We start from the raw sequence: 14,145 nt of genomic DNA on the forward strand, positions 1-14,145 counted from the left end.
TACAGCACGGAAAGTGTCATTTACTTTCCGGCAGCCACATGTGCCAACTCCCCTTGATATCAGATGTTCTCCATGTTAAAAAAGACTAGCACGTGACCCTTAGAAAAGGATTTAGCCATGTACGTTACCCACTTTTTAATACAAATTAACATGTATATGATGCACAATAGTAACATATCTCTCTAAATCATTCAGAATACTGTGCCTTATAAATATCTCATTTGCCAGAGTCTTTCACGCACTGTGCATTGTGGTAATGAAAAAGGAGGCTCCCCGACAATATTTTAAATTTACATACAAATTAGTATGTTCTGCCTTCTTTTCAGCACTTCAGAATTCCAGCTGTGCCTAGTATTCAGTAGCCACAGATGCCTTATTTATTTATTTTTGAAATATGGGGGTTAGAGAGTTTGTACTTGGAAAGCAGACTGCTCTTTTGTGCTCTTATTTGACATTTGCTGTCTTTAATAAATCGCAAATAAGTTCTGATGGGACACAACTGTTGAATGTTATCTTTTAACGTACAAAAAAGGCCCATGAAGAAGCTAAAAGCTAAGTCAACTGGTGCAAAAGCTGAATTGCCATATTGTTCAGATATCTTGGAGGCTCAGGGTACAAGACTGGGAGAACAAAAGAAGCATTCAAAGCGATTCTGACAGAGATTAATACTACCTCTGATCCTGGTCAGAGCACAACCACTGCTCTGAACAGACAGCTAGCTATACTGTTGCTCAGATTATTATTTTCACACACAGGAGACATAGCAAAGGAACACTAACTTGAAAGCCCCCTAGGATTAGGGACACTACTACACAACACTAGAAGCTTTGCACACTGGCTGGTGTCAAGATCTAATTTTTCCACATAGTCCAGGAATTCCTGGAGTGGTGATCAGAAGGTCTCTCCCTCAGCATTCCCTTCCAGTCCAAGAAAGAACAGCATAGCTGGCTTTTATCTCTGTTACAATCAGCATCCTGCCAGCACCTGCACCCTCTAGTCCATGAGTTCTCAAACTTCATTGCACTGACCCCACCCCCGACCCCGCCCCTCCGACAACAAAAATTACTGCACAACCCCAGGAGGGGGGACCGAAGCCTGAGCACACCTGCCCGGGGGAGGAAGGGGCAAAGCCCAAGCTTCACTACCCCGGGTGTTGTGGAGGGCAAAGCTGAAGCCCAAGAACTTCAGCCCCAGGAAGAGGGCCTGTAACCTGAGCCACACCACCCAGGACTGAAGCCCTTGGGCTTTGGCTTCAGCCCCAGGCAGGCTTCAGCCCCAAGCCCTAGCAAGTCTAAGACAGCCCTGGCGACCCCATTAAAATGGGGTTGCGACCCACTTTGGGGTCCTGAGCCACAAATTGAGAACTGCTGCTCTAGTCCCTCAAAAGAAGGATGGGGAAAGCTAATGCTGATCTCAGCAGAATGGACATATCCTTTAATTTTACATAGGTTTTAGCCAGTATACAAGACGACTAAATCTGAATATTGCTTAGAATGCCTGTTCCCTCACACATTCCCATGCCAATCAGGGACCACAAATCTTTAGCAAAGAGGTTTATGGCCAGGTCACTAGGGAGGGATCATCCTGCATAACTGCCCTTCTAGTCCATGGGCTGCAGCTTTTCCACATTTTTTCTCCTCTACGTGCTGTGCAGCACTGGGTGTGGGTGGGGGGCAAACTAATGAAAGCCATTTCAACAAAATCAAGGCTGAAGGAATAGTTCAGATGTCTATATTGAATGAGAATAGGACAAAATGTTACACTTGTCCAACACAGATGGCTGCAGTAAGACAACAGAGAACTAAAAAATCAATTAGAAAGCCTTGGGATTCCGATTTGGACCAAAATCATGAGACTATTTGGCATTCTAGAGGGAGGAGAGACAGATGACTTAACGGTGTCCTGAGTTAACGCATTTGTAATGTGCTACATTTGGAACAAGCACAAGATTCCTTATACCAGAGCATCTCCTCGAAAGGAAGCAGGGCTGTCTGCAAAAGGCTTATATTTTAAAGTGACCGAGGATGAGGAGAAGATTCCGGCCATTGCAAAGAAATTCAAGGGCACTTAAAGAAAGTCTCAACACATTCTTGTCTTTCTCGAACTGAGCCCAAGAACACAAGCCAAAGGAAGATCACAGCTTTCACTTTAAAATCACTATGTAATTTCTAGCCAAACTGTGGGTAAGATATTCTTGGGGGGGAAATACATATTTGCGAAGTAGATTAAGCTATGAGAAACTGGAGAAAATTACAGCTCAGACATTTCTGACATACCTGAGCCTCTCTGATCTGATGACAGTTCATAGTTGAGTTTGTTTAAAATTCAGGTTATGATTTCTAATGGGAAATGTCGCTATCATTTTACATCCACATCCCAAAGAATCCAAAACATCACAGATTCTCTTGGAGTGGAGATAAACGTGAATGCTGCACTGGGCCTATGAACAGCAAGAAGCCTGGAAAGGAGAGTGAACAGATTCTGTTCACCCTCCACTGCTTCTAGCAAACTGAAGAGAGGCTGTACCATTTCATCAGCATATTGGAAACAGAACACTGCATAATTTGGAAAGGCTGAAACCATGCGACATGGTGATACTATGGTGTCCTCATGCAATACATCCAAGCAGAATTGGAAGCATAGTCAGAGAGAAGCCATTTAGCTCTTAGTTGGCCAGCTGATGGCAGGAGAGGCAGTCATTTTCCTCAGTGATGGCCAGACACACACTGTTAGGCTTATCATCTGCCTGTTTCAGCCAGTCACTTCATAAGCCTCTCTCAGTCACATGGTTCAGAAAAAAATTAAGGGAAAATATTGCAAAAACTGCAGTGGGAGGCAGGGGGGGGACTACAGCTGGGAAAAATTATGCAGGGAGGGGAGAGTTGGGCAAAAAAATTTTACCAAATCTTCCCTCCCCCCCCCAGGTAAAAATGCAGGCCCTAAATATCTTGAATTCATGTGAATTTTACCAACTTGTTTCATTCAAAACAAACCCTTAAAAAATACCAAAACAGTTGAAATGTTTCCTCCCAACATTTTCAAAATCAACTGTTTCAATTTGAAATAAACTTAAGGAAATTTCAAGACAGAGTTACTAAAAGTAATTTTAAAACAAAAACAAAATTTTAAAACAAAAAAAGTTTGAAATGAAAATGAAATACTTCATTTTGCATGAAACAAAATGTTTCCTTCAGCCTAAACCTTTTCCCACTTTCTGATTTGCCGAAAACATTGAAAAACATATTTTTGGTTCAATCCAAAAATTTTTTGTTTTCTTTGTTTTTCAAATTTTTGGAATTTCCAGAGAACCATAAAATCTTACTATTTACCCAGTTCTGGAAGGGAATTTTCTGCAGGTATGCCCACGCTCCAAGTAACTACGATCCAAACAAACTTCTCTCTCTGGTTATAAATGGAAGACGAAATTAAACATAAATGAACAGTAAAGAACGATCCTGTATTGCCAGGGAGATGGACTGCATTACCAAATTCATTTTCTATTTCTAACTTCTATGATTAATGGTAGCAGTCCAGTGAACAATAGGCCTAATACCGTTACTCTTCCAAACGGTACCATGAAATCTTTGCTAACTAAAGGCTGTTAAGACCCCGGTTTATTCATCAGCCAGAAGTCAAAAGCTGTAACAGCACAGTACTTCCTATACTATGTTGGAGCATTGTTTCAGCATGGTCTCATGAGAAAGACAACTTCTGAGTCCCCAGTATCATTGTCTGAGGTTCTCTTCAAGATGGCATGGATAAACAGTCTGTGTATATATATATTTGGTAATGAATATGTATGGCTGCTTTATAGAATCATAGAAATGTAGGGCTGGAAGGGATCTCGAGGGGTGATCTAGTCCAGCCCCCTTCACCGAGGCAGGACAAAATACACTTAAGACATCCTAGTTTGGCATTTCTCCAACCTGTTTTTAAAAACCTCCAATGATGGAGATTCCACAACCTTCCTTGGAAGCATATTCCAGAGCTTAACTATCCTTACAGTTAGAAAGTTTTTCCTAATATCTAAGCTAAATCTCCCTTGCTGAAGATTACGCCCATTATTTCTTGTTCTACCTTCAGTAGATATGGAGAGCAATTGATTATCACCCTCTTTATACCAGCCCTTAAAAAAATTAAAGGTTTACCAGCCCCCCCCCCCCAGTCTTCTTTGCTCTAGACTACACATGCCCAGTTTTTTTAACCTTTTCTCATGATCAGGTTTTCTAAACCTTACATCATGTTGGTTTCTCCCCTATGGAATCTCTCCAATTTGTTCACCCTTTAAGGAAGATGTGGTGCACAAAACTGGACACAATATTCCAGCTGAGGCTTCACTAGCGCCGAGTAGTGCAGAACAATTACCTCCTACGTCTTACGTACGACCCTCCTGTTAACGTACAACAGAATGATATCGACCTTTTTCATAACTGAATCCCAGTCTTGACTCAGATTCAATTTGTGTTCTATTACAGCCCTCAGCTCCTTTTCAGTAGTACTACCGCCTCCACAGTTATTCCCCCTTTTGTAGTTGTGCATTTGATTTTTCCGTTCAAGATGCAGTACTTTGCACTTGTCTTTACGAATTTCATCTTACTGATTTCAGACCAATACTCCAATTTGTCAAGGTCATTTTGAATTCCAAACCTGTTCTTTCAAGTGCACACAACGCCTCCCATTTTATAAGCACATTTTTCACTAAATTATCCAAGTCATTAATGAAAACATTGAATAGTACTAGATACAGAACAGACCCCTGTAGGACCTCACTAGATACATCCTCCCAGTTTGACAGCGAACTATTAATAACTACTCTTTCAACCACTTTTGCACTCACAGGAATTTCATCTAGACCACCTTCCCTTCATTTGTCTATGAGAATGTATTGTGGGACTGTGTCAAAACCATCACTAAAATCAAGATATATCGTGTCTACAGCCTCCCCCCACCCCATTTCTTGGGCCAGTAACCTTGTCAAAGAAGGAAATTAGGTTGTGGTTTGGCATGATTTGTTATTGACAAAATTCATACTGGCTGTTACTTACTATGCTATTGTCCTCTATATACTTACAAATTGATTGTTACTATAATTTTACAAGCATTCTTATACAATTGTGTTTTTCATCTTGTACCCAATAACTGAACATACAATGAAATAATACATTGATTTCTGCAGGAAACCCAAGAACTGTTAATCTTCTGTGTGTTTTCTGTTTAGTTGCTATTTGACATCAATTCTCCAGAGAAAAAAGTCTGATGGAGAGCTATTTTGTAATCTTGGAATTTTCCAAGTTCAAAGAACAGGCAGTTTGTGTGGTTTGTGGCATGATACGGGACTTGGACAATTCTGATGGAAATCTCTAAGCGTTTAAACTTTTATTTTGGGGGGGACACATGGACTATATGGATGAGAATGAAATATTTTGTGCCATTGTTTCTAACCCTCTTGACTGAATATGAGCTAAGGCTTAACACAAAAGAAACAATGAAATGCAGGTTCCAATTCTTTATAAAGGAAGTACATTTTTGTATTATATTTTTGCTATTTTTAGCTTTTGTAACACACCAATAGATCAAATACTTGACATCTATACTACACCACTAAGGAAAGAGTGGAAGGGGTCATAAATGAGATCATATATTTGAATTCCTAGCTGTGTATTCGAAGTCTTAAAATTTTTCTTTCTATTTGCAATAGAATGTGTTCTCTGCCCTCTCGTGTAAATCAAAAAATGTTCTACAATTATTCAGACCTGTAACCGGTACCAAATACATACTGTACTTATGTTAAAAGTTCATTAGGTGAATGCTTACCCATATTGAATCTTGAAGTCCAATGTCAGTGGTAGGACACGTCTCACGTGCGGAAGTATTATTACTGTTTTGTAATGCAGTAGCAACCCAGGGTCCCATTCAGGCCTGGGACCCCATTATGCTATGCAGCCTACAAACACGCACAGGTAAACACAGTCCCTGCCCCATAGAATTTATCATCGAAATCAGTGTTTCTCAAACTGTGGGTTGGGACCCCAAAGTGGGTCGCGACTCCATTTCAGCCCTGGGCAGTGGGGCTCAGGTTACAGGCCTCCTTCCCGGGGCTGAAGCCCTTGGGCTTTAGCCTCCCTGCCTGGGGCAGTGTGGCTCGGGCAGGCTCAGGCTTCAGTCCCCTCTCCTGGAGTCATGTAGTAATTTTTGTTGTCAGAAGGGGGTCGCAGTACAATGAAGTTTGAGAACGCTTGATCTACATTATGTATTATATAGGGCCCTACCAAATTCATGAATATGAAAAAAGCATCATGGACCGTGAAATCTGATCTGCTCTCCGTGAAATCTGGTCTTTTGTGTGCTTTTACCCTATATTCTACAGATTTCATGGCGGAGACCAGCATTTCTCAAACTGGGGGTCCTGACCCAAAAGGGAGTTGCAGGGGGGTCACAAGGTTATTTTAGGGGGTCGCAGTATTGACACCCTTACTTCTGCGCTGCCTTCAGAGCTGAGTGGCCAGAGCATGGCGGCTGTTGCCCAAGTGCCCAGCTCTGAAGGCAGCGCCCCACTAGCCGCAGCACAGAAGTAAGGGTGGCAATACCATACCATGCCATCCTTACTTCTGCGCTGCTGCTGGTGGCAGCTCTGCCTTCAGAGCTGGGCTCCCAACCAGCAGCCACCGTTGTCCAGCTGCCCAGCTCTGAAGGCAGCTCCTCCACCGGCAGCAGTGCAGAAGTGAGGGTTGCAGTACCACAGCTCCTCCCCCCGCCACGACAGCCAAACACACACACAATAACCTTGCGACCCCTCCACCACTCCTTTTTGGGTCAGGATCCCTACAATTACAACACTGTGAAATTTCAGATTTAAATAGCTGAAATAATAAAATTTACAATTTTTAAAATCCTATGACTCTGACAGTGACTAAAATAGACAGTGAATTTGTTAGGGCCCTAATTATAAAAATTGGATAACTACAAATAAAGAAAAAATGAGCAACCAAAGCTAGGTAAAAATTAGATAAATGCATCTTTCGGGATTAAAAAGAAGTGATTTAATTGAAAAACTGATAACATTTAAGCAATTCTTTGCTTAAATATATTTGCTTTCTTAATGTTTGGAAAGGCATATCTCAGGAACAGTAAGTGACTTGATATTAAAATACCACGATTGTGTTTAATTAAGAAAAATCAATTAAGTTAAACACAGCAAAGTTGATAGAGATATAGATATGGGAGGATAACATATGAAAAGAAGGACAAGCAATGTCATATTCTATGAGAGATGGCCAGCCTGGAGATGCAATAATTTTAAGAACCTGCCAAAGAAAAGAACTTCAGAGTAAATGAGTTAAGTTCACAAAGCAAGTTAGACATTCGGCTTCGGAATGTTTGTCTACACACGTACATGGGAACAGAGACCTACAAAAATGCCTTCATATGGATCATGAAGAATTTCAATTACCCAGATATCAAGTAAGGTAAAATTGTGGTATGATCAAGAAAAAGTTTGTTTCTAGAAGTAGTTTCCATTACACAATTCAACAGCCAATCTAGGAGATCAAAGGTTCTGCTAAGCATATTACAGGAAATTAAGTGGGTATTATACATGAGATAAAGGTTGAGCTGGTGAACTATTGCATTGGTTGTAGTGATTTTAATATGATTTTTTTTGAGACGCCTACTGATATTAATACTTCCACGCAGCAACTGTGATTGCTATATTGAATAAACTTGAGCCATATTTAACACAGGGAAATATACATTGGCTAATGCAGCTTTTATAAAAGTGACTTTATATGAAAATATACTAAGTAAATCATTCCCAGATCAACTGATATTTGAAACAGGACACTGTAGGCCAAATTCAGAGGGGATGAGGGAAGTGATAAAATCTACACATTGGTATGCTAGTAGAAGAGAATCTGAGTTTATGTAATTCACATGCCATGTAGTCAAGAAGGTGATGTAGGTTAAAGGAGTGGCCTATTTGAACTCACACCTACTTACACCCTCTTGCTAGCTGCTTTTCTTACTACTGTACATCTTCTCTCTTCTGGCTCCTTGGAAGCAAATTAAATTAGCTTTAAGAAAAGGAGGACTTGTGGCACCTTAGAGACTAACAAATTTATTTGAGCATAAGCTTTCGTGAGCTCACGAAAGCTTATGCTCAAATAAATTTGTTAGTCTCTAAGGTGCCACAAGTCCTCTTTTCTTTTTGCGAATACAGACTAACATGGCTGCTACTCTGAAACCTGTCATTATGCAAGGCACTAAATTAGCTTTGACTCAGTGAGCTAACTTCAGAGGTGACAGGGACCCAGCAATTTGCATGTCAGTAAGCAAGTCTGCAATGCTAAAGCAGCGTAAGACAGGGCAGGGAGAACGTGCAAGATAGAGTCACTTCTGAATTTGGCACTATGACTTCAAGAGGCAACCAGACAGCAAGAACAGATGAGCTCTTGTAGACCTGATCCTATTTTCATGCAAATGTACCTCTGAGTCAGAAATGGGAAAAAGATGTATAGAAAATGTATGCTGTCGACAAAATTACTCTCAGTCTCAGCAAAGTGTTTCCGCTGAAGTTTTCAGGGACATGACAAAATTTATAATTACTATTCTCTGCTTTTGTGGTATTCTGCTTATTTATTTTTTTGTTCCTCAGTTTCATTTACTGTTCCTTACCTTGCTCTCTTCCCTTTTTGCCTAACCTCACTTATTTTTCTTCCCCCCAATCACATTGTTTTCAAATGCTTTATTTTGCTGCATTTCTTAATTTAATCTTTTTCCCAATTGCTTTGTTTTCCTTTGAGTCCCATTCTATTGCTGTCACAATGGCAACAATATGCTTCTCTACACACAAGCCAACTACAAAATTCCCTCAGCATGAGTACTGCTCAAGATTTCAGTCTATGACTTCCCCTTAATTAGCATCACACAACATCTCCAACAGGAGGAACACAATGCAGGAATTATATTTTCCCCCCACAGCTGCCTGATGAGTCATGAGCGATGTTAAACAATTAATTTACACCAATTTTAATTTATAAATTGCTGGATTTTTGCCTGAATTTGATGGAAAATTAGAAAATAGGGCATGAGTCAGCAAGAATAAAAACTGTCTGGCTTCCACATTATGAAAAGCTCTGGAAAGAAGTCTGTGTGTATAACTTGCATGCCTGCATGCAGTCCTCTGGCTCATGAAACACATTTTTGGCTTATTAGATCAACACTACAATGCAAATAAACACTGAAATTAGAATTTGACCTCATTTATAAATTGTAGCTTTCCAGCTCCTGCTATTGCAGTCCAAATTCTAGGGCTGCATCCTTTAATCAGGGGATGGAAAAAAAGAAAAACTCTTCAAGCAGGTTTAAGGAGCTCAGAGTCTCCCAGCCTCACCACTTTTTTTTTTTTTAGTCTAAAGTATATCGGACCTCTCCAAGAGTTCAATATAAAGTATTTATTCTACCTTCCATTTTTATGTCTATACCTAGAACTATGTATGCCTAGTACAGTTCCGCCTCAATACTGAAAAGATTATCTTCAGTTACATTTTTCAGTGTATTTTTCTATCCTTTTCTGGTTCTCAACTAAAGTTTGTGTTCACCAAAAAATAAAAAAAAATACACTTTTCCCCTTCCTCTCCCCAACCCCAAACCACACACAGCTTCCATGTCACACAAAAGCTACAGACATAGATTTCCATGTGGCATCCACAACCCTATATGGAGGTTCCCCAGCCTAGAAGACAGGAATATTCCTAAGAAAAATCTGTTGGGCGTTGATCCAAAGCCTGCTGAAGTCAAGGGAAAGATTCCTATTAACTTAAATGGGCTTTGGATCAGGTCCCAGTAAAGATCATCATACATAATTTGAAGCATGTAGGAAGTCCCATTGAAATCAGGCGAGTGCTCACGCTTCAAGTCTTATACATGACTAAGTGCTTTGTTGGATAGGGGCCTTGGAGTATTAGCATTTCAAGCCAGGCTGTTTGTGGGCTTCTCTATGCTAGAAAGTTTTCCTGCTTTAAACTATATGAATATCAGCTGGGCTGACCGGAGCTGCCAAGGTCCCTTTTCAACCAGGCGTTCTGGTCAAAAACCAGACACCTGACAACCCTGTGGGGCCACAAGCAGGTTTCCGGGGGTCCACCAAAATAAACCAGAGAGCAGGGCCAGAGGTTTCTGGGAGTCCACCAAAATAAACCAGAGAGCAGGGCCAGCATTAGACTCCCTGGAGCTCTGGACAAAAATCCAACGCCCCAGTCCCGCTGCCTGGGGCTGAAAGCTGAAGCCTGAACAACTTAACTTCGCAGGGCCCCCTCTTGCCTTGCTTGCTACTCTCTAACGCTGGCCATGGCTTTTAATCTACTAGATCGGCAGAAAAACCGTTGTTGTGGCACAGGCGGGCTGTGGAATTTTTATAGCATGTCGGGGGGGCTCAGAAAGAAAAAGGGCTGAGAACTCCTGCCCTTTGTAACAAGTGAAGATGAGTAGGATGATCATGTCTATTCACTCTTAAAAAATCAGCACTAAATTCACTAAAAAATTGGGGGCAAAATGATTTTAAATATCCGCAGCTCAGTCTCTCAAAAGACAGACCGACACCGGGTGATATTAACACTGGAAATGGGAGTTATGTTACATGCTTCTAAATATCAACATGGTCTCAAGAGCAAACTGTTTAAAAGTAAATAGTATCTATTCACATGATATTTGTTTGAAAATGTTTCATATGTCAAATGAATCAATGAATATTATTCTGGCAGCACTACAAATACAGACAATGCAAGTTTCCTCACACTAGCCCATCAATTGGCACCTAACCCATCCTGGGAGGACTGGTTAGTACAGTATTAAATGTGTATGCAACGATGTTATGATCTGTTCTGCTGAGACTGATAAGAGGGTCAATTGGGCTGGTGTTCTGATATGCCATTAACCTTTCTCCCCACTGTAGGAACTGCACTGGGACTGTCAAGATATTTCATACAGACCACTGAATAACTGTATCAGAGCTTGCTACCAACCTGAAGCTTTGTCTACATTGGCACTTCGTCAACAAAACTTTTGTTGTTCAGGGGTGTTAAAAAAACAAAAACAAAAACACACACCCCCGAATGACAGAAGTTTTAATGACGAAAAGCACCAGTGTGAACAGTGCCACTTGTGGGGGGTGGAAGTGTTTTGTCAGCAGGAGAGCTTTCTCCTCATAGTGTAGCCATACCCTGAGATAAATCTGAATCAGTGACCGGAAGGTAAAAGGTTTCTTCTTGCACCACCAGTCCCTATCTTTGGCACTCACCAACAGAGTAGGCCCATTTAAACAAGGCATATGCAGCAACTTCTGCAAAGGAGCTTGCGGCAGCCAACCACAGATACAGAAGCTGTCACCAGGGAGCAGCCAGGGTGGCTGATAAGAAAGAACAGAGGGAGTGGAGCAGAAAGCATGACAGACCTCTGACACTCAGCTAGAAAAGAGTCATCCCTAAGCCAGACAGTCCAGAGGTGGCAAAGAGGGAGGGGGACAAAAACCCAAACAATACACAGTCAGTTCTTTAAAAAAAGGTAATCAGCCACCCTGTTTTTAAGGAGCTTGCTATATTTGTCCCTGAACCTACATGGCTCTCAGTCAAAAAATGCAGAGATGTGTTCTATATGACTATCTTTCAGAAAATATGGTCTCACATAAACAAAAAGTTCAATCTCTCCTCATTTTAGGTGCCGCTTCACAACAAGCAAAACTTCCCCAACATATTACACCAGTGACAGTCCCCACCCCCCTCCCAAACATACATTCTACTTAGTATGTCACTTGTACCCAAATAGTAGTTCTCAGACAAGCCAAACCACAGAGGCACAGATTTGTTTTATTTAACATGAACTCCCACGTTGTAGGGAGGTTTTGATTTTTGAAGTACCAAAGCCACTTCCTACAGGGAACATAACCATATAATTTAAAATCTCAAGCTATTCAGTATAGCCTGGTATTGGAAAGAGTGAGTGCAATGCAATTAAAAAACAAACCATGAATAATCATTAAACATGAGTGCATACCTTCCCTGATAGCTGTAAATGGAGTTCCTTCCTCCTCTTGTAATCTAATCACCTTCAGCGCCACCAGCTTCCCATTTACCCTGAGGGGCAGGGGTAGGGGGGAGAGGGGAAGAAGGAGAGGAAGGAAAAAAAGAGAAACATACGCAAAATTAATTAAAAAATGAATACTCCAATAATAGGGCTTATTTCCCATCATGTCTTTAGTTTCTCCCTGTCATTGTCCGTGATTCACTTATGGCATAGTAAGAAACACTTCATAGCCTCCATAATGTCAGCTTTAAATATTCACATTCATGTAATCCAAGAAGTGATCTCAGCTTTCTATGAGTCAGCCTCTGTTTCCTTTCTATCATAGCATTAAACTGGAGGCTTTGTTTAAAGAAAGCATAGCATTGTAAAAATATGGTTTATTTCTTTGATCATTTAATCCAAACAGAACTTCAATCAATAATTCCACATATGGTATATCCATTTTTATATTTATTTTTCTCTTCTCCCTGAATTATGCCCCACAATAATTACCTTCCAATAGTCATGGAAATTTGAGGTGGAAAATATCTGTTAGGTCATTCTGTCCATTTCCCATTAAAGAAGGATTATTCCCTAAAGTACATTCTTGAGTGCACTGCTCAGACCAGTTTTTTATTATGACGACACCCATTTATAAGGTTTAAAATAATGTTCCCCCGTGGATCAAGCCTCACAACAGATGTCTGTCTCTTTTCAGCTCTATTCAACTGAAGTAGTTTCCAGTATTTAACATTTAAGTGTAATTTCTGCCTAATCTGCCCAGTCTGCTCAGACAGTTTATCCAGGTGAAGGACTCAGATGACCAACACCATCTTCAACAATCTCCTCCTCAAAAGTGTACTCCTGCATTAGGACTTTAAGAGACTCCCTGAACATGAAAAGGATAGTTGGGGGTAGCATTCCTAAAATGGTATGATGCAGTTGGCAACAAGGATTATTATTACAATTTCTTTTAAAAAATATTTAAAAAATTAGAGTTTGCAGCTGAAGAGCCCAGGAGACTGACAGAGTTTTCGTACTCCAGTAGTTGAGGAGGCAACTTATTGCACTGAGCCTTAAAATATGTTGTTCTGAATCTTGCAGCAAGATGACACGGACATCTAATCCAGTGATCAATTCAGTTGCTCCCTCAAGCTTTATTTTTTAATATTTAATTACAGGGTTGCTACTGTATTTTTATTCTCCTATTTATTAGTAGTATTTAACATTTACATTGTAATAGTGCCTAAAGGTATCAACTAGGTTGGGCCTAGGTGCTAGGTACTGTACAAACATACAAAACTCAAGACACCTTAAAAAGGCCTAATTTTTCAAAGGGTGGGGTGCTCAGGCCCCTTTAAAGTATCCCAAGTATCCCAGTCACTAGTCACCACTGGAAACTTCATCTGAGAATAAATTAGGGGGTTCCATTTATTAATCTTTGACATTTATTTGTATTTAGATTTTGGTAACAAAATACACCAGGTGTCTTTTAGAAAGAGAAGACAACAGTCTTTGCCCTAACGAGTTTAAAATCTGAACACACAAAGGAAAGGTGCAAGAAAAATGTGTCTTCAGGAGGGATTTAAATGAGGAGAGGGTGAAAGTTTTGCGGACCCAGGCCAGGAAAGGTGTTCCATGTCTAGATGGCAATGTGGAGGTCAGCAGGAGAAGCAGAAAAATAAGATATTGAGGCTGAAATCACTGGTAGAGTGGAGGAGATGGGGCGGTGGGGGAAATGTAACAAGAGACAAAGACTGGTAAATAGGGAGAGGAAGCGTTAGGAAGGGGTTGTGTTATATAGGTTATGCTCTTTTTTTTAGTCTGAGGTTATTGGTCTTTCTTCTACCTAGTCAATTAATTTTACCACAGACTGGCAATGGAAGTAGAAAAACTATAACATCAATATCGATGAATCGTCGTGTTCTTAATTTGCAATGGATGAGGCAGTTGAGGGGAGAAACGTGGTTATCATTAGCATTTTGTATGATATTTGTCATTTGCTTTGGTAGAGCTCTGGGCAACTATTAATGCTATTGAAATGATTCAACTCATCTTGAATGCTTGGTTGCTCAGGGACTGAAATATCCT

At 40.5% G+C, this 14,145-nt stretch overlaps 1 protein-coding gene across 7 annotated transcripts in view; it reads right to left on the reverse strand.

Moving 5' to 3' along the window:
- Window positions 1-14,145, reverse strand: part of CDK14 (cyclin dependent kinase 14) — a 497,609-nt gene that overhangs the window by 298,854 nt on the left and 184,610 nt on the right. For all 7 annotated transcript variants that reach the window (XM_074945950.1, XM_074945956.1, XM_074945953.1 and 4 more), the window contains one exon: window positions 12,046-12,125. In XM_074945950.1, the coding sequence (XP_074802051.1) occupies window positions 12,046-12,125 (80 nt within the window). The remainder of the gene's footprint in view (window positions 1-12,045; window positions 12,126-14,145) is intronic.

Source organism: Natator depressus, chromosome 2 (assembly GCF_965152275.1).
Source record: "Natator depressus isolate rNatDep1 chromosome 2, rNatDep2.hap1, whole genome shotgun sequence".
NCBI lineage: Eukaryota > Metazoa > Chordata > Testudines > Cheloniidae > Natator > Natator depressus.